This window comes from Lutra lutra, chromosome 1, assembly GCF_902655055.1.
Source record: "Lutra lutra chromosome 1, mLutLut1.2, whole genome shotgun sequence".
Taxonomy (NCBI): Eukaryota; Metazoa; Chordata; class Mammalia; order Carnivora; family Mustelidae; genus Lutra; species Lutra lutra.
Genome location: NC_062278.1, coordinates 104141717 through 104161332, shown reverse-complemented (window position 1 = coordinate 104161332; position 19616 = coordinate 104141717). Strand labels below are relative to the sequence as shown.

The window sequence follows — 19616 nt, the reverse complement described above, 5'->3', positions numbered from 1 at the left end:
GAAATAAACCAGGTGATATAGCATGGTCCTAAATCCATCTCTCTTCATTTTTCCTGTCTCCTAGTCAGATACAGAGTTTTGGGATAAGATGCAAGCAGAATGGGAAGAAATGGCTCGGAGGAACTGGATATCAGAGAACCAAGAAGCTCAGAACCAAGTTACAATCTCGGCCAGCGAGAAGGTGACCGATTCTGTTCTTACATATGCTGACCAGCTTTCTCAACATCTTTGCATCATGTTTTTATAAATTAGTCATTAACTATTTTGCAGAAAAGTCAAGAATTAAGTAGACAAATTAATGTCAGTCTGACCTAGAAGAAATCCTGGTGGATAAAAACAATGTAATCCTCCAATGTGTGAAGACAGCAAAGCTGGAATGAAATACCCTTATTTTTATCAATGTTAATTAATACAGTTTGGCAGCTACCAAAAGCTTGCATCTTGACTGTTGGCAAGTTACTGAACTAACTGACATTGAGGGTGGGTTGGAACAAGAATGGACTAATCTCACAGGGTAAGATTTTTGTTAGTCATTCATTGAGCCAGGTGAATTAGCTAATAGAAATGGTATCAACGGAGTAAGGTGGGGGCTTAGGGCTATATTTCACAGGTGGTCCTTACACAGCTAACAAAGAAACTCAGTGGAAAAGATACCCTTCACACAGCCAGGTCAAGTCCCAGGGACAACTCCCAAGCCTAAGATATTTCCCTGAAAGGAGCCCCAGCAAATGTGTGAATTTAGTCAACAACCAGCCAAATTGCCCATGAAGTCCCAGTTGCCCTTGGGTTTATGCTTTTAAAAACACTTGGTGAAAAAATAAATAAATATAGGTAAATAAATAATAAAAAAATAAGAACACTTGGCGAAGAGGGGAGGGACACTTTTCAGAAATAAATTTAAAGAACTTGAAGGATAGAAAAAGATATGGAATTTTCTTACTGAAGGAAAAACTATACATGTATATATATGTGTGTGTGTGTGTATATATATGTATATATATAATATGTGTGTATTATGGATTTTTTTGTAGTGGAGGAAGTCTCAATAATATTTTGTTCTGCATAACTTCCATCTCTTCAATCCAACAAATATTTATTGAATGCCTATGTAGCAATATACTATGATGATGAATAGTCTTCGATCTTAGAGGATTTTCAATCTACATAGTCATTAAAATGTCTTCCTTCCCCCAGTATTCTCTGCCCCTCAGTAGGCCAGGCAATCTCATAAAATCAGAGTAACTATCTTATTTAAAAAAACCCTCTTCCACAAAGAAATCAAAGCTAAGCAAGAAGAGAAAACATTGATATATATTGTCAGACTCTAGGCTATAATTCATGCCCCTGAGGCATGCGTGGGACCCTGAGTTCCTCGCCCCTGGGGCCCCATATCTGTAACACCACTACATAAACTGGACATACCCTGTGGCTTAGATAAAGAGGGCTGTCTTTCTCAGTGACAATGGAGAATGAAAGTCTCCATTTAACCGATTTCAAAACCTTGGTAGCATCATTAACAGACTAGCTTATTTGTATCTATCAAATTAGAAGGATATTATGATGACCTATGCTGGTAATGTTGCAACAAATCATTTCCCTCAGATATTTCCAATTAGAGTTTAACTTGGGACAAATCTCGAAATTCAGTTATACATATCAAGGCCCTCAAAATAGTTCATAGCCTTTAGTCTAATAAATCCCTCTAGAAGTCTATCCTAAGGTAATAATCATAGGCAGACAAAGATTTGAGCACAAAGTTTTCACTGTAACTTTATTTATGAAAACAAAAAAATTGAAAGTAACCTGAATGTCCATCAGTAGGACCTTGGTTAAATAAGTTTTGGCACAATGCAAATAATTTTAAAAACTAAAACTATGTGGGGCTTAAGCTACAAGACTGTGTATATGAGCTTATTTGTTTAATTTATATATTCATAGAAAAAGATCATTTATACTTCTGTACAATTTAAATTTTTTAAAGAAAAGACCTATAACTTTAAAACACGCATTCTCAATGGGGCAAATATAGCCCCCCATAGGACAAAAACTGGCTCAAGGAGTAGGAAGGTAGAGAAAATGGTAGATGGTAGAATGGTTTGTAGCCCTCCAAAGAGTCACAGCACATAAGCAGATGTACAGTGTGTGGCTTTAACATTTCAGGGGGATGAGTGGTAGCACTTAGCAAAAATACGTCTAAAACTCTGTATTTTTTAAATCTCAGGGGGAAATGGCTAAAGCAAAAAGAGCAAAAGAGGAATAGTCAGAAAACAAACCCTAAAATATTAGCAGAAATACGTTGTGGCATGATGGATAACTTTTGTTTCTTTTTATATTATTCAATAACAAAATAATATCATCCAAAATTTATATAATGAAAATGTACTACCTTCACAGGAAGGGGAAAAAACAGTGATATTTAAATAAGTTAAATAATTAAAATAAATTAATTAAATTCAAATTCAAAAAGAGCTCACTGAATATCAGAATGAAGAGATAAATCAATAGATCTCATAGTTCCCTTCTCCATTTTGTAGGGATATTACTTTCACACTGAAAATCCCTTCAAGGACTGGCCTGGAGCATTTGAAGAAGGCTTAAAAAGACTGAAGGAAGGGGACCTGCCCGTCACCATTCTGTTCATGGAAGCAGCGATTCTTCAGGACCCCGGAGATGCAGAAGTAACATATTCTCTTCATCTTGCTTGGCTCACAAAGTCGCTGCATGTGAATGAGGGACTGGGGACGCCACAGAGCTCTCTTGGGCTACATTTGCATCAAGGAAAGGCTCCCAAAGGAGTTAACCTGGCTTACTCAGCTATATGTTTAAAAGTTAAAAATAGGTACCTGTTCTCTAACCAAGTCAAATGTGCAGTGTCCACAGTGCCCCAAAATAAAAGGGCGGAAACAAGAAATGACAAACCAAAATTGTCAACCTGGAGGTTGAGCAGTAGTTTTCAGGGGGCAGTGTATAGTCTTGTCTAGGACTAGAGCCACACCCTACCCCACCCTTGTCTCATTCAACGTTTATTGAACAATATCATACTGTGTCCCAAGAAATGTGCCAGGCTGGGAAAATGGAACTGTTGAAAAGATACATTTGTGTTCTATCTGGAGAGACAAGTCAATAAATCAATGCAGCGTAATAAATGCAATGTCAGAGTATGCACAGGCTGCTATGAGAGCAGAGAGCAAGGTTTCTGAGCGGGCTTTCCCCTCCAATTAAATCCACATTTGAGGTTTGAAGGAGGGGGCTTAATGAAAGACAGCAGGGGCATCAAGGTGTTAAGAGGAAATGGTTTGTGTGTGGGCAGTGGGGCATGACACATTATTCCAGGGGGCTGAGGGGAGAAGACAATGATGGGAGAGGAGGTAGAAAGAGGTGGGTAAGCTTCGGAATTTCATGAAAGCCAGGGGAACCACTAGGGAACTCTACTCAGCAGAGGGTACAATCAGATTTCCATGTTCGAAAAATCCCTTTCTCTGTGGTATGGAAGGTGATGGAGACAGGGGCCAAGAGACCGCTAAGAGAGGTCCTCCCTTAGTCCACTATGTTTCCAAACCTGCAGAGGCCTGTAATAGGATAGTGGTAGGTGTAAAGTCTCCTTTTTTAGTTTGGGAGTGATTTTCAGTAATTGTCTCACAAGGACTAATCCTCATAAGGGATTTGCAGAAATTCTAGGGAGAGGTATATATGGTGCTGAGACAGCATTATAGAGTAGTAGTTAAGCTTCTAGGCTCTGCTGTCCTAAATGTGTGGGTTCAAATCCCTGCTCTACCACTCATGAGCCATGAGCCATGTGGTCGGAGACAAGTCATTTAAACTGTCTCAGTTCCATTTCTTCATACATAAAAATGGAAGTCACAGTTATAATAACTATCTCATTGGGTGTTGTGAGGATTAAATTAGTTCATGCAAATAACGTGCTTAGTTCGTGTCTAGTACATCAGTAATTAGCCTTCATTATTATTATTGGTTGTACTTAAAGTTTGTATAGAAAGAATGAGTAAACCGATTACTGTGTTAAATCCCTGGTATCTCATTAGTCAAAACACTGACAGTGGAATGAGATTGAACTGAGAATTGGAATGTGAACCGAAATATTGGAATTTTTAAGAAGATACATGAATCACTACAGAAGAGAAAGTCATTACTTTTGTAGAAAACTATAGGCCATCCCCCCAAAAGAATATCATCTTACATTTCTAAATGCTATGGTGTTTTCAAGTGTATTATATAATTTGGCACAATAACCCTGGAAGGTTAAAAAAAGAAGCATACGTTATTATGTCAGATTCATAAATGAGAGGATTAAGGCACTGGGTAACTAATGGATCCCAACCAAGGACTCAGGGCTTCTGAATCTTGGAGACTCCAAAATCAGATAAAGGACGATCTGTGAACAGTGAAAATGACACCATGCTCAAAGGCTAGCGAGAAGCCACTAGAGAGTGATTTTTCATCAAACTAAGATGTATGGAGAGTGAAGTCAACATCAGGGCTTCTCTGTGTGTAATCGATAGATATAAAAGAATAACTGATATTTGGAGGGGAAATAATCAGTATTTTCATGAGTTTATATGGCATGGGTAATAAAAACTCAGGATGATAAAGCCAATATAATTTTTACAGCATTTGAGGATGATTCTATGTATCGTCATATAGTTTTGATTTCAAATGTCTGTAGGGGTAGTTATGCACTCCCCAAACCCCTTTAAAGGGTTTTTAAAAATTGATATACCCCCATCCCCAGCAAATTTGAGGACAGTATATGTAATGAGAGGTTTTGTTCATGGGATTGTTCTTGTAATGGTGTGAGAATTATTGTTCTTCTAAATATATAGGGAGAAATTTGTTATGCTAAAAACTTTCGTTCCAGATATGAAAAATGTTATCTGCTTGAAGATATTCTTCACATTGTTGACAATAGCAAAGGACTGAAACTACCTTACAGTAATAGGTTATTGGTTGAGTCAACAATAGGATATCCACCCAACAAAATTTAAATTAAAAATTATAAGTATAAGGATTTTGTAGAAACATGAAAAGTGTTTATGATGAAATATAAAGTATAAGTGTAGGCTATAAAATTATGTATGTATTATATTACATTTTATATGTGCTTTAAGCATGTTAACAGTGATATTAGAACCATGAACACATTAAAATGGAGAGTTTTGTTTTTATTTTCCCTAGTTCCTAAAGTTTCTGTTAGCTCTTATAGTAACAGTCAGACTTGCATCTGTACAAATTGATTTCATTTTGTACATCTTGAGATTCCTTGCTATATAAAGTCCACACTATTCAGCAATATTTCTGGGTTATTTTCCATCCCTTTTCCTCACAAATGCATACTTTCATATAATTATCTTTTGGTTTTAAGGCACCTATACCGTAAAATCTCAGATACTCAAATGTTTCCATGGGTCACAGGAGAGTAAATACTGAGAATGTGTCAAAATGTCAGAGGATCTTGACCCAGATGTCAGAAGAGCCTTTGAATAAAGAAATGCTTATGATATTTTTCCCTTTTACAAGACTGTCGAGTCTGAGACAGGTTGTTCTGCATGGAGGGATCTAAAGCACAGGAATGAATCTGCTTCCTCTTGCAATGTTGACCTCAGTTGTTTTTTGTAGGCATGGCAGTTCCTTGGGATAACCCAGGCAGAGAATGAAAACGAACAAGCAGCTATTGTCGCCCTCCAAAGGTAGATGAAGCTAAGTGCAAAATCATGGGCCGGGTCACTTCCTGTTTTTGCTATCTTTGACCCTTAGGTACATTGTAAAGAATTTGGCCAAGATAAGTGCTGAGATGCCACATTGTACTTAGCTGTAGGAAACAAGAATCTATGAAGAAATAATGTTCCTAAATCGCAGTGTTTTGTCATCCCCAAATCAGCTGACCTTCATTGACACAAATGTGACTATGTCAAAAGTGGTCATAAAATAGACTCAATACATATTTAGTTTCTCTTAACTTTCTAGCCTTCTGCAGCATTTGAAAGTTTTCCTCAGAAGAAACATACTCAAAATAATCTCAGTGTGATTTTAGCTCCTTGTGTCTACAGAGACTCTCCTGAGAGAGTTTCAGTGACAACCACTGAGCCCATGACTAAAGGTCTAGACTGCTTTGGGTGGATGTAGCATCACACTTCACTTAATTAGGGCCCTCTGTGTACCCTGAAAAAATCACCCCTACTTAATCAACTTCCCCTTTCCCTATACAACATACGGTCCCTCTATAATCTCTCCCTAAAGCACTGATGTAGGTACTGTCTAGGGCTCGCTACTCTAAGTCTTTTCCAGCAACTACGAGCTTCATTATCACCCGAGCTTCATTATCACCCGGGAACTTGTCAGACCCGCCCAGTCTTGGTCCCACCCCAGGCTGACGGTATTACATCCTCTGCATTTAGCAGATCCCCAGATGATTCTCATGCATTGCCAAGTTTGAAAGGCCCCTGCTAGAGGCTAGTGAAATAGCATGAGGGGGAGTAGCTGTAGCCTGTGCCCTGTGTAAAGCTACATCAGTAGTCTTTTAGAAACACAGGACTCTCCTTCTTCTTTTTAAAACACTATACAGCCTTTCATCTCTGCTGAATCAAATTTACCTCAAGTCAGTATGCTTTGTGGATATGATACATTTAATACATCAATAGTAGAGTGGCACTAAAACAATGCTATCTGTCCTCATGAAATGAACTCCTAAGAAATTTTGTGCAAGGATTAGCCACCCTTTCTATGGTTGTAAACCATTTATTAAGTTACTGGACCTAGCACTCATCAAGATGAGTTTTAACTTTCTTAAAAATATACTTAGATCCCAATTTTCACATAAATAAATATTTTCCAAGGACTTAACATAAACTTAGCCATGCTTTTGCACCCTTTAATTAGTAACAACCCCAAATTTTCTAAAGAACTGTTAGACTCTAGCTCAGAAAAAAATCTGAAATTGGCTATTTATTTACCTATTTATTTATGCCTTCTTGCAGGTGTTTAGAATTACAGCCCAACAACTTGAAAGCTTTGATGGCTCTGGCCGTGAGTTACACTAACACGGGCCACCAGCAGGATGCCTGTGAGGCTCTAAAGAATTGGATTAAGCAAAACCCAAAGTACAAATACCTTGTGAAGAGCAAGAAGGGATCTCCAGGCCTTACCCGGAGGATGTCCAAGTCTCCAGTTGATAGGTATCCTGCTAATTAAATTACAGTCAGCGGTCAACACCCTGTTACACAATTAGGCACCTTAAGGGTAATTAACAAGCCTCACCAGCAGCAGGAATGCTAGAAGAGCAACTCTGATGACAAAGATTGATGCTGAGACCAGAACCAACAACTGGACACATGATCAAGATTGTGGGCACTCACAGACATTTTGCCAGAGTACCATAATTTAAAGCAAAAGGCTGTGTACATATAATTAACCTAAAATAAATTATAGAATGCACCAAGTTTCATAAAGCCTGAGAACTGGCTATGAGTAAAAATGGAAGTCCTTCCTTCTAGGTGTTTTGTTTCTCTCAGTAGTAAATCAGGATGTTAAATTCATTCTCGTGGAGCCCTGTGGTTTTCCACATTGGCACGCATAGGGTCAATGGAACTGTCCTTGTGAAGACCTTACTTAGCACAGTCTGTTTCTGTGTACAATAATTCATGAAAATCAGCAGGTATTTTTTAATGTGCAGTATTAATAGTCCTTCTCATTAAGCAAAGATATTTTAAGCATAATTTTTCGAGTCTGTAATGTTCTCTTGGAACAGAGGACATAATAGTAAATAATATATGTTCAGACTATTTGGAATACACATCTCCACTTTTTCCCTCGTAGCTCTGTTTTGGAAGGAGTTAAGGAATTATATCTGGAAGCTGCCCACCAAAATGGAGATATGATTGACCCAGACCTACAGACAGGCTTGGGGGTACTGTTCCACCTGAGCGGAGAATTTAATAGAGCTATCGATGCATTTAATGCTGCCTTAACTGTTCGGCCAGAGGTAAGTGCACAACAAGAATCCGTAGGGTTCTCTGTTCAAAATAAGTTTCTCACAAGCTACACTTTGGACATTTCCGCTCTTATTTCCCTGCATCCAATGGTTAAAGTGATCAGTACTAACAACATGCTACTGTGGCTGTTAATCCTCAAGTACCTCAAATAGAAACATGAATTGTCCGACAGCATCCAATGGTAGCTGCTCTTGGATGGACGAAAAGTCATTTCACAGAGCCGTCCATACCATTTTTTGAGTAATTCTCCACCATCATGGTCCCTACCCATGAGCCCTGAATAGATGTCTAGCCACCATGCTGCTTCTGCGAGCAATATGGGAATACTCTGTCACTGTGGCTCACGCTGGTTATTGGCTCGGATTCTTGTCATCAGGACTATTCGTTATGGAACCGGCTGGGGGCGACGCTGGCGAATGGAGACCGCAGTGAGGAAGCCGTGGAGGCCTACACACGTGCCCTGGAGATTCAGCCGGGCTTCATCCGATCCAGATACAACCTGGGCATCAGCTGCATCAATCTGGGCGCCTACAGGTGCGGTATGGTCGTAGGCTGAGAATCAGGAGCCACGTGGACTGAGGTGGACTAACCTGAAAGGCCATTTGCCAGTGAAAATATCTCCTTTTGTAGGAGTAGCCCTCCTCCTCTTGTTAAGGGAACAGCTGAACCTTTGCCTCCTGAGGCCTGTTGAAGTGGGAACAGTCTGCTTCGGTGTTTCTCCATCTTTGGAGAGTGGCAATTGCGTAGGGCATCTGGTGAATGAAGATTCTTGGGCACCTCCCCCTGTGATTTCCAATCAGTCAGCATGGGTTGAGGCAACTCTTTGAGAAACTTGAACTGTCCAACCCTTCATTTCCCAGGTAAAGAAAGAGAGAACCTTGGGGAGGTGAGGCAGGGCCACCCAGTAAAATGACTTAAGAAGGTCTAGGGCCAGCCTTTGGGCAAAGCACAACCAAAAGTCCAGGTTATCTAAAACTACTTTGCCAGTAAAGTAGTTAATTTTTTTTTAAAGAAATAAATATTTTCTTTAAAACAAATGTTAAAATGTGGGCTTATGGTTTAAAATGTCTTTCTTGTTTTCTCATTATTCTTCATCATCCAGTCTACATCCTTCCTACATTCTATTTTTAACTCATCAACAGGAATGAATGACCTTCATTTCTTTTGGGTAAGGAAAGTCTAGGTGAGGGATACCTGGGTGGCTCGGTTGGTTTGGCGTCTGCCTTCTGCTCAGGTCATGATCCCAGGGTCCTGGCATCTAGTCCCATGTTGGGCTCCCAACTCAGTGGGTAGTCTGCTTCTCCCTCTCCCTTTGCCCCTCCCCCTGCTCCTGCTCTCTCACTCTTTTGCTTGCTCTCATTCTCTATCTCAAATAAATAAATAAAATCTTTTTTAAAAGTATAGGTAATTTTCTCTTCTTTTTCAACTTCTAAGTAGGCATTACTTTCACAACTGGAAAAAAGAAAACTGTTAGTCTTAAATCCCACAAAAAACATAAACCCTTTCTCTTTCTCAAAAAGAGCCAGGCTTTTAGAATCAGAAAAGCCTGGGTTCAGATCACAGCTCTGCCACTTACTGGTTTCGTGATTCTGAGCCCACACCTTTTAGCCTCAATTTCTTCACCTGCTTTAAAAAAAAAAAGTGGTAAGATAATATTCAGCCTGCAGGATCGTTGCACAGATTAGATGTAAATTGCCTAAGCACGGAGCAGTAGTGGGCATCTGTCACCATGACTATGACAGTGGCCATCATCAGGAGTAACCCCATCATTATTTATTCAGATAAGTCATCAGAGAGCATCCTTTTGACATCTGAAGAGCCCCTGTTTCTGAACTGTGTTTGGGGACTGTGTCAGAGGCAGTGAGGTTTCAGAAACTGGTTGCTTCATTTATACTAAAAGAATCTTAGAACATTTAATCACTGGATTACACCAGTCCTCTAAGAGGACCTCACTCAGGTTAAAGCCAGGAATAGCTGAGTGACTCCGGAGCAGCTGGTTTGCTTTATTTTCCAGACATTGTGAAGGGAACCACGGGAGGCTGGCCTCACAGCAGCCACACAAAGGGCCCCAGGGCGCCTGCGTGGTCTCCTCCCACTCCAGCTGGCTAAGGCTGACCCTGTCGGGTTTGCATACTAAGTTCATTCCTGCTCTCGTCTCACTTTCCTAACCTGATTTTATCTTCACCCCTTCCAGTCACTTATTTTCTCACTATGTTGTATATATGTACTTTAGGAGATACCTTTGTTTGAAACAAGGGGAAGTGGAAGTAAGTATGTATGTACCTGTAGACATTAAATTCAATTAAAGGAGGCTTTTATAAAGCTTCCAGATGAGTCTTTCTTAAATGGAACTCCTCATTACAGTGTAGAAAACAATACTTGAGAAGTCAATAAAATACTTTCTTGGCAGTCACAGGTGTAAGACTCACGAGGGTAACCGTTAGCTAGCAGCCGGAAAGGGTCGTGATAGGTGGAAATGCGCAAATCTGAGGGAGAATTTTTAATCCTCTAGATGAGAGTCACCTGTACAGGAGCAAATCAGTTTTAGAGTTGCCAAATAACATACAGAATGCCCAGTTAAATTTTAATTTCCAAGATACAGCAAATACACTTTCAGGTAAGTGTTTCCCAAATATTGCATGGGACATGCTCATACTACAGGTAATGAACTGTTTACCTGATATTCAAATTTAACTGTGCATTTGCCATTCTTGGTAAATCTGGCAACCTTGACTGCAAGACTACTTCAAAGTTTCAAAACATCTCAGCAGAGATTTGTGGGTCTTTTATTGTCATTCCACATGTGGAAAATCTTAAGTACTATACATTTCGCATTTTTTTTTTCCTGAGGAAAAAAGACCATTGAGAGAGACATCAGCTTTAAATGAATTCTGAAAATAAGTTTAACTTGAGGTGTAAGTGGATAGTTAGGAAAAGATAACCCTCCATAGAGATATGACTCAGGAAAAAAGCCCTGAGCTGGTTCATATTCTTTCATATCCACCGGAACCTTGGGACACACCCCTCAAGAACACAAATGTCTGTGTATGTGGCTATATCCCTGGCTGTTTGTCATTGCACATTTTCTATAAAGAGTCAAAGGCAAGCCTTTCCCCAGTATTGTACAATTGAAATAAGAAGAGGAAATTGTTGGCAAGGAACCTGGGTGTAGTATAAGACACTCCCCCTCTGTCAGTAGGAGCTCCTAGAGTAGAATTTAGGCCAAAAAGAATCTTCACCTTCTCAAAAGTGAGGACCTCATGGGGTGCCTGTTGGTTTCTGCTCAGGTCATGATCTCAGGATCCTGAGATTGATCTTGAGTAGGGCTCTGTGCTCAGTGCAGAGTTTGCTTAAGACTCCCTCTCCCTCTCTCTCTGCCCCTACCCCACCCACTGCTCGCTCTCGCGCTCTCTCTCTCTTTCAAATAAATAAATAAATCTTTAAAAAATAAAAAGTAAATTTTAAATTTTAAATTTTAAATATGTTTTAATGAAAACATAGATCACATCCCCTTTGATGGTAATTTTTTAGTATTACTATATGGAGGGAAAGATACTATAAAATGAGGAACCCTTTTACTGAATGCATGTTATTAATCAAGACATACACGAACAGCTTATTCACACACATATGTGTGAAACATCTGAAAACTATGCGCACATCTACATGCACAATCTTCTGAGTCTCCCAAAAGAACTCTGTGTTCCCATGTTGGAGAACAGATTTAGACGCTCTTCATGGGAAAAACCTCACATCGCTCGGTAGGGCTAGCAAGTTAGACTATTCCATTTTTCCCCAGTTCCTTCAGAGACCACTGCCACACACCTGGGAGCTAGGAGTGGCCTGTGCCTGTGTGAGTTCCAAGATCTTCCTCCCCTGAGTTCTTACAAGTCTAGGATGAGGAGAAGAAAGGGAGTCATTGTCATCTGAGCTGCCATCCTGTGACAAGGAAGCCAGAAAGGGCCTCCAAAGTAAACTCCACACATGCATCTCTTTATAAACCCTCTTCTCTCGCTTGATTGCTAACCCTCCCAAAGAAAGGACAATTAGAACCCCACTCCTTTCCATTAGCCAGGTCGCCATGCACAGTGCCACCGTCTCCCGATTGCCCTTTACTTCTGGCGGATCTCATCCTATGGATGAACAAATGCCTGGACCACGAGCACGGACTCAGAAGTCCAGCCTCACTTCAGAGCTTCCCACCAGTTCTCACTCATGACTACTTCACAGGAGTACATGGGATCAAACGTGCGAGAAGCTTTTAAGGAGAGTGAAGCGGGCACAAATGAAAGCAGAGTCATTACTCTCAGCAGAGCCCAGTTTGTCAGATACAGAACACGTGCTTCCAGTGCCAGGGGTCCTGAGAGCTTAGACCCGGGAGCAAGAGAGCAGCTTGGGCTGGGAGGAGCTGGAAGGCCTGTGGGCAACATCTGACTCAGACTTCATGTTCTCAGGACCACCTTACACTTTTAACAGTTACTGAGGACCTCCAGAGGCTTTTCTGTAGATTCTATCGATATTTACTCTATTAGATGTTAAATGGAGAATAGTTTAAAAGATGTATTTAAACATAGGAATTAACCACATGTTAACATTATCTATTTACAAAAAATAATGATTCCCCAAAACAAAAACGTGCTCGGTGAGAATAGTGGCATTGTTTTATCATTTTCCAGTGTTTTTAAATATCTTGATTAATAGAGACATTCTCGTATTTGCCTCTGCATTCAGTCTACTGGGATTTCACACATCATGTAATCATTGGAAAATTCCATCATAGAAAATGAGAGCAATGTAAAATAACTTCTGGGGATTATCGTAGAACTTATTTTGACCTCATTGACCCTTGGAGTTCCCCAGACCGCACTTGGAGAACTACTGATCTAACTTAATAAGAGCTTTCACATAAATGGATCCAACTGCACCTCACACAACAAGGTTTTAAAGTGGCTTCTATTCTTCCTATTACACAGTTGGGGAAACTGAGAATTGGGAATATAAGAAATTAGGATTCTAAGCCCAGATACTCTGGTAACAAATCAACTCGGTCCCAGTGACCTCCCATATTTCTATCACCAATGGGAAAAATTAAACCACTTTGTTCTTTTTATTCCTCTCAAATTATTTATTTTTTTAAGATTTTATTTATTCATTTGTCAGAGAGAGAGCACAAGCAAGAGGAGCAGCAGGTAGAGGGAAATGTTGGTTCCCCACTGAGCAAGGAGTCCGATGCAGGACTCGGGCCCAGGACCCCAAGATCACTACCTGAGGTAAAGGCAGACACTTAGCTGACTGAGCCACCCAGGTATCCCTTAAACCACTTTGTTTCTGAGTAGGGTCAGATGCTTCTTCTTCAACCCTTGTTATATAAATCACATTTGCAAATGGATTAAGTCTTTAAATTATCCCTGAAGGTGGAGAAAAGCAGAAGCATTAATGAGTTAGCAATGGTTTCACTGTTACTCTTTCCGTCCCACAAGACAGTCCTAAAATAAAATTTGCTTTCCTTTTTCTTTCTGATTTCACTATACTAAACAATGATTCTTTTCACAAAAGAATCATGAGAGAATCAGAAGGTTGTTCACCTGATGATCTAAAGCACCACGGAGGGATGATTTAGCATTTAGGATTAAGAGAAATTAATCCATTTCGTTTTATAAATTGCTAAGTCGAACTTTGTTGCATTTTTACATGTCTATTTTTCTACCCTCTTAGAGAAGCGGTCAGCAATTTTCTCACTGCCCTCAGTTTGCAAAGAAAGAGCAGGAATCAACAGCAGGTCCCTCATCCTGCCATCTCTGGAAATATCTGGGCCGCCCTCAGAATCGCACTCTCTCTAATGGACCAACCGGAACTCTTCCAGGCGGCTAATCTCGGCGACCTGGATGTCCTCCTACGAGCTTTCAACTTGGATCCTTGAAGGAAAAGAAAGCAATTAAAAATAATAAATCCTTGTCTGTGTGATTGTACCAAGAAATGCAAAACTATTTTATTATGAATTCAAAAAAAAAAAAAAAAGAGGACAAACCAGACGTCCAAAAGGCCATGGTGAGATAACGCAAGGGAATTCCTTACAGACAATGCCCAGGCTCTGTTCAGATTCAAAAGCACAAAATGTTCTATATAGCGTCAAGGTTGGGCTCAAAAGAAGAACTGAGAGACACAAAGACAAACCAAGATGAAATAACGGTGTGTGAATACTCTTCCCTACCTGCAAGCATACTCAAAACACGTCCTGTGCGGGGGTTTGTCCCCATTCGCAGCTGATACACATCTAAGGAACTTGCTCATGGGACACGTGGAGAAAGGAAGCACTGCCTCTGATCAGGGAATTCTGACTGTTTCTGAACTATCCCCCGCAACTCCCCCTTTTACAACATAGTTCGGGTCAAGGTGCATGCACATATATTAACTCTTGACTAAAGAGAGGCGTTGCTTAAACCTGTTCCAATTTTAACTTTTACTGTAGCCCTTCGATTCCAGAGAGGGAGCTTTGCTGGCAAAAGCAGTTTTTGCACTAGAAATTTTTGCTGTTCCCAATCAAAACTTTTCTGGGACTGTATATATGCACTTTAATACCTTATTTATGCCTTGCTGGAGTTTTGTTTTGTTGCTCCAATTTTTAACTTAGGGGTGAAAGACTTGAGAACTCGGCCTTGCTAGATCAATGGACCAAATAAAAATTCCTGAAAATAGTTTTTCATAGTGTAGAGTTTTGAAGGAGTTTTTCTTAAAGCAGGTATGACATAGGGTGTAAATAGGTCAAACACAGATTTTACTCTCATGCTTTTCTGGGACTGTATGAACTTAAGCAAGAGAAGACGTCCCGTCCCGTCATGCATTCTCTGCAGGGAGGAATTTTGATGATAACGTGATTTCTATAGACTTAACATTAACTTGCTTAAATGTCATATTTTACTTGCTTTCTAACTGCCCCGCACACCAATATATTCCTTTTAAACCATTAATATTTTAAAGAGTATTTCGTAAGAGTGATACATTTTTTCCTAAAAATTAAGTGTTTTCTTAGTTCCATAATATTCTGCACTGCACAGCCTTTTGCATTCTAAGTGATAGAAGATCAATATTTTCTAGCTGAATCTCACTGAATGTCAGAGGTTTACTATGAAAGATGCATGCCTTTTGGCTCTCATTTTGAATATTTATCAAGTATCAGAAATTTTCTGTTGGTGGTGGTTTTATTTAATTGATACATTCTGCTCACTTCTTAATGGTGTGTTGTGCCTGTTGGGGCTTGGTGATTATTTGGAATGACATCATTTTTTAAAAAATTAGAAAAGTTGTTTGCAAAATGCTAACCAAAATATAGTATTGCCAGTGTCCATTTCTAGCAACTGGTCCTGGTAAGTGGTCCTATTCTTCTTTGTCTTTTCTCCTTCCTTCCTCCAGAATCTTCCCCAAAGCAATCCAATCCCAACTTTTTCCTCACTTTCTTTGGTTAGTAGTAGCTGATTACTCTCATGATGATAGTTACCAAGCAAACAGCATTTGAGTCAAGACAGTTTAATTGACTGGGAAGTTAGCTTCTTCTGGGGGGAAAAGTGCAGGTAGAAATCCTCTCCTCTGTTACCTCAGAAGTATCTCCGGTAGGAAGGGACCTCAAGGAACCACAAAACCACAAGTCCTTGAGGTTTACGTACGTTATAACAACAGACAGTTTTTTAAAACTTATAAGGACAAAGAGTTTATCAAGTTTATAAGGACAAAGAGTTGAAGGCCCAGTGGTGTGCCAAGCTTTCGTCTTGTTGAAGCTCACTAGGGCAAAGGTGGTGCCCCCCAGCTGGACAGCAGGAGACAGAGACATTAAGGCATTCACCATTGGGCAATAGTGACAACCCAGTCTTTGCGTACTTCCCTCCAGTCTCAGAAGCAAACAAAGCTCAACAAAATTTTCAAGAATATTGTTTAGAATTTTAGAATCTTAAAATTCAGTCTAGGAAGGACTTTGGGGCCAGCAAGTTGATGGCAGCTGGCTGTTTAGATATCCCCAATAGAAGAGCATCCATTCTCTGCACATTCCTCCTCCCAATTTCTGCGCATTCACTGGCTGGCAAGCTGATTTGCATCCATCATAGTCCACTAGGAGCCTCTGAACACAGGATTCAAACACAGGTCTCTGTTATGATGCCGTTCTACACTTTCAACAGTAACTGAATTTGCAATATTAACATGACGTCAGTTAACAATTTAAAGCCTAACAGTAGGGTAAGTGCAGGATACTTTAATTTGATTGTTGTTAAGTGGTGGAAAATTTTGCAGCCCAAGTTGTATTTTGCTGTCAGAATACAAGTGACTTCAGAGGAGAGTAGACAATTTTCCATTCCCATCATAATTTGATAATTTGCAGAACATTCAATAGGACTTTCTCCAGTATATCTAGAGTCTATCAGAACCAAGATTTTCATAGTGGTTGCCTCTCAGGAAGTGCAGAACTATTGCCCAAGATATTTTTCAACAATATTTTTAAATAAAATTAAGTAAAAACAGTTAGTAAAAAACAAGTGAAAGTTTATAGAAATCAGAGCACCAACAAAAATTAGTAAGATGATAGAACAGTCTTTATTGTATACATTTTTAAGTATACACACATTCTTTTAAGGCAGAACTGTTTTGGGTATCTTACCCTGGTGGTTTGAAATTGACATTTAAATTACTTCTTTCCATTTCAAAGGGCAAGGTGTCCTCATTTCCTTTCTGAGGCACCTGGAAAGGCTTTGAGTTTCTTTTTTCTTGTATTACTGAATATGTAAGCAAGCCTATGATGCCTTAGAGGATACTACTGTTTTACTGGAATGGCTGTTCAGAGGCTTAGATATATCTTTCAAGAACTGAAAGCCAGTGGTCATTGCTGAATTTCAAAATATGTTATAGTTATGTCTAGGGGGCTGTTTCCACATGTTGCTGTACCTTAACAGTGGGGAAGAGGTAGAGGAATAAGGAAGAGAAAGAGCAAAGCATCCCCTTACTGGGCCCATCACACTGAGTCATCATTCCCTTTGCTTTCTCTGAAGATCGTTCCCCATGACTCCTGGAAAAAGAGGCAGCTCTTGTCCACCAGGAAACTTTAACAGAAAACTAGCAGCTGTGCTTTCTCAGCCAATCTGCATTTCAACTGGAATGGCCAATCAGTGATACTTAACCAGGTTGTAATGTCCAGGACACACTCACATTCAGAGTTTTATGCCAGTCTTCTTCTTTACTGTAAAGAGAACTATTGTGTTGAATCTTGGGTCCATGTTTAGGAACTAAAACTAGATAAATCTTTCTAGAACATTCTTGCTATACAAGCAAGACTTGATCCAAACTATAGCTAGCCCAACATTTAACAGGAGCTCCTAAACTCTGTTCCCTATCCTTTATCCGTGAGTTCTTTGGGGATAGAAAAAGAAAACAAGATGGTCATTTTGTGTCCCTTCCTCATTTGCCCCTGAATCAGTTCCACAAGACTGGACTGCACTTTAAGTTCGTTGTTGCTGTTGTTTTACACCTTGAAATGATTCTGAAAGCATTCTAGAAACAGAAGGCTTAATTCGTGTGCCATCTTTTTCGAGGCCTCATATTTTAGAAATTGTTAAACATGAACACACATGATTTCAACTTTGTAAAATAATTTCAAATTCATTCCCTTTCCAGATTTTATTGCACATTTCCCCTGTCATCTCAGTATTTATAGAACTGGTTGAAATTAAACTGTTTTGAACTAAGAAGTAGATATATATATTTTTTTAAAGAGTGTTCATAGATGAACTCTGACATAAGGTTTGTAAAAAGGCAATTTTTAAAAAATAAAACATATAACCTCAGGTACAAAATAACGCATGCATTAGTACTTGCAAATCTGCCTATTCAAATATTAACCAAAGCATGCAAGATAAACTCTACTGAATGTAAATTTACCCAGTGCATGATTAAGTCTCATAGGTTACCTTATTTTTCCTGGCTTCCAAATAAGGAAGCATTTTCATGAACTTTGTGTTAAAGTCGTACTATTTGAGTTTAATATCTTATCCTCGAGATTGTTTTCATGCTACCACACTGAACTTTACAGATATTCACACGTCTGGCGAATGCATTGCCAAATGAATCTACTGAGAAATCCAGGTACTTAAACATTTAAACAATTTTTAAAAAACCAGTTGAGGCACAACAGATCCAAAGCTCCAACAAAGTCCGTGTGTCTGAATGCTACCAGACAAAAGTGTGTTGATTGCCTCCATAGAGTTTTTTTTGGGGGTTCTAAATTCTGAATAGTGCATTTCAAATATTTTCTGAAATTCAGGAATAAGTTAGAAATACTGACATTCTAAAAAAGGTAGGGAGGTCAGGGTCATGTCAGGCAAATGAAAACCATCATAAGGCAAAGTGGACAGGGGAACTTAATTTCCACAAATGTTAAGCAGTGTGTGCGGTGTTGCATCCTTGTCCTCAACATGGCCCCATTTCTATGCTAAATCAGTGAACTATGTCTAAAAACACTGAAATTCAGGGATGATGAGGTGATTTCATGGTCACTCAGAACCAATTTGGAAGTCCTCTCACTGTTTTTTTCTGTAACCCTTGTTTTATGAAAAAAATACAGGCAAGAAGACCAGAAATGGAGGGAGCAAAACTCAGTAGGACAAACTTCTGTTAGTAACAGCTTTGTCACCATCCCATATACCCCCAAACACAGACATATAAGCCCAAAGACAGAAATCCTGAAACGTGCAGCAAAGACTCTCACGTGGAGGCATTAAACAGTTAAGAGGAGAAAACCCGGAAAACTAAAGTGTGAGGTTTACCAAACTCTCGTGTGGTTTTTTTTGCCTTGAAAAAGGTTTCCACTACCGGCAACCTCTGCAGAAATACCAAAATAACGCACTCTGGAGACAAGTGCCCCAATCCCAGAACTGTGTTCTCAGGACCTTCTCTACAAGAGAAAAACAACTTGCAATGAGCAGAGTGTGATAGCAAAACCCTGCCAGGCTCCTGGGGACACTTTTAGAAACCTGCATTCAAAAGAATATTAAGATGAAAAAAAGGAACAGCAGGCAGTTCGTTGCTCAACAATAAAATGTTGTCTTTTTTTTTTTCTTCGAATTTCCAGGAGAGGGGAAATGATATGACCAAAAAAAGACAAAAATGGTAAGAGATATACATACACACTCAACTAGGTAGTCTGACATTTTCACTGGGAGATATAAAATTTTTGCATAGATACCATAAAAGAATTGTGCAATGTGAGAAATGTTTATGATTGAATATGTTGCCAATAGCTAAAGGAAATAAAGCAAACCCAAATTTTTACCGACATCCTTTCGGTTTCCCGCATATCACCTCACTGAAACCCTCTTCAACTTTCATTGCCCAGCTTTGTTTACATTGGTTGGAAAAAAAAAAAACCTGATTAATTTAATAAACTTTTTACAAACTATAACAAGCATTTATTAACTCTTTAGAAAAGACATTTCTATATATTTTGTATATCTATGAATATTGCAAATCTAGTCTAATCTAAAGATACTGAGACAAATTCTTCTGTGATGCTTCTTTATGCTCAATAATGTTTAAAATCTTGGGATTTCCTTTTTAAGCTCAAATAGGTAACAA

The 19616-nt window shown here is 39.3% G+C and overlaps 1 protein-coding gene across 4 annotated transcripts in view; it reads left to right on the top strand.

Annotated features, from left to right (window-relative positions):
• The window catches only part of PEX5L (peroxisomal biogenesis factor 5 like), a 225798-nt gene extending 206403 nt beyond the window's left edge, over positions 1-19395 (top strand). For all 4 annotated transcript variants that reach the window (XM_047731164.1, XM_047731155.1, XM_047731142.1 and 1 more), the window contains 7 exons: positions 65-181; positions 2535-2678; positions 5635-5705; positions 6993-7190; positions 7831-7996; positions 8383-8540; positions 13722-19395. In XM_047731164.1, coding sequence (XP_047587120.1) covers positions 65-181; positions 2535-2678; positions 5635-5705; positions 6993-7190; positions 7831-7996; positions 8383-8540; positions 13722-13926 — 1059 coding nt within the window. In that variant the 3' untranslated portion in view covers positions 13927-19395. The remainder of the gene's footprint in view (positions 1-64; positions 182-2534; positions 2679-5634; positions 5706-6992; positions 7191-7830; positions 7997-8382; positions 8541-13721) is intronic.
• Positions 19396-19616: the final 221 nt, after the last annotated feature.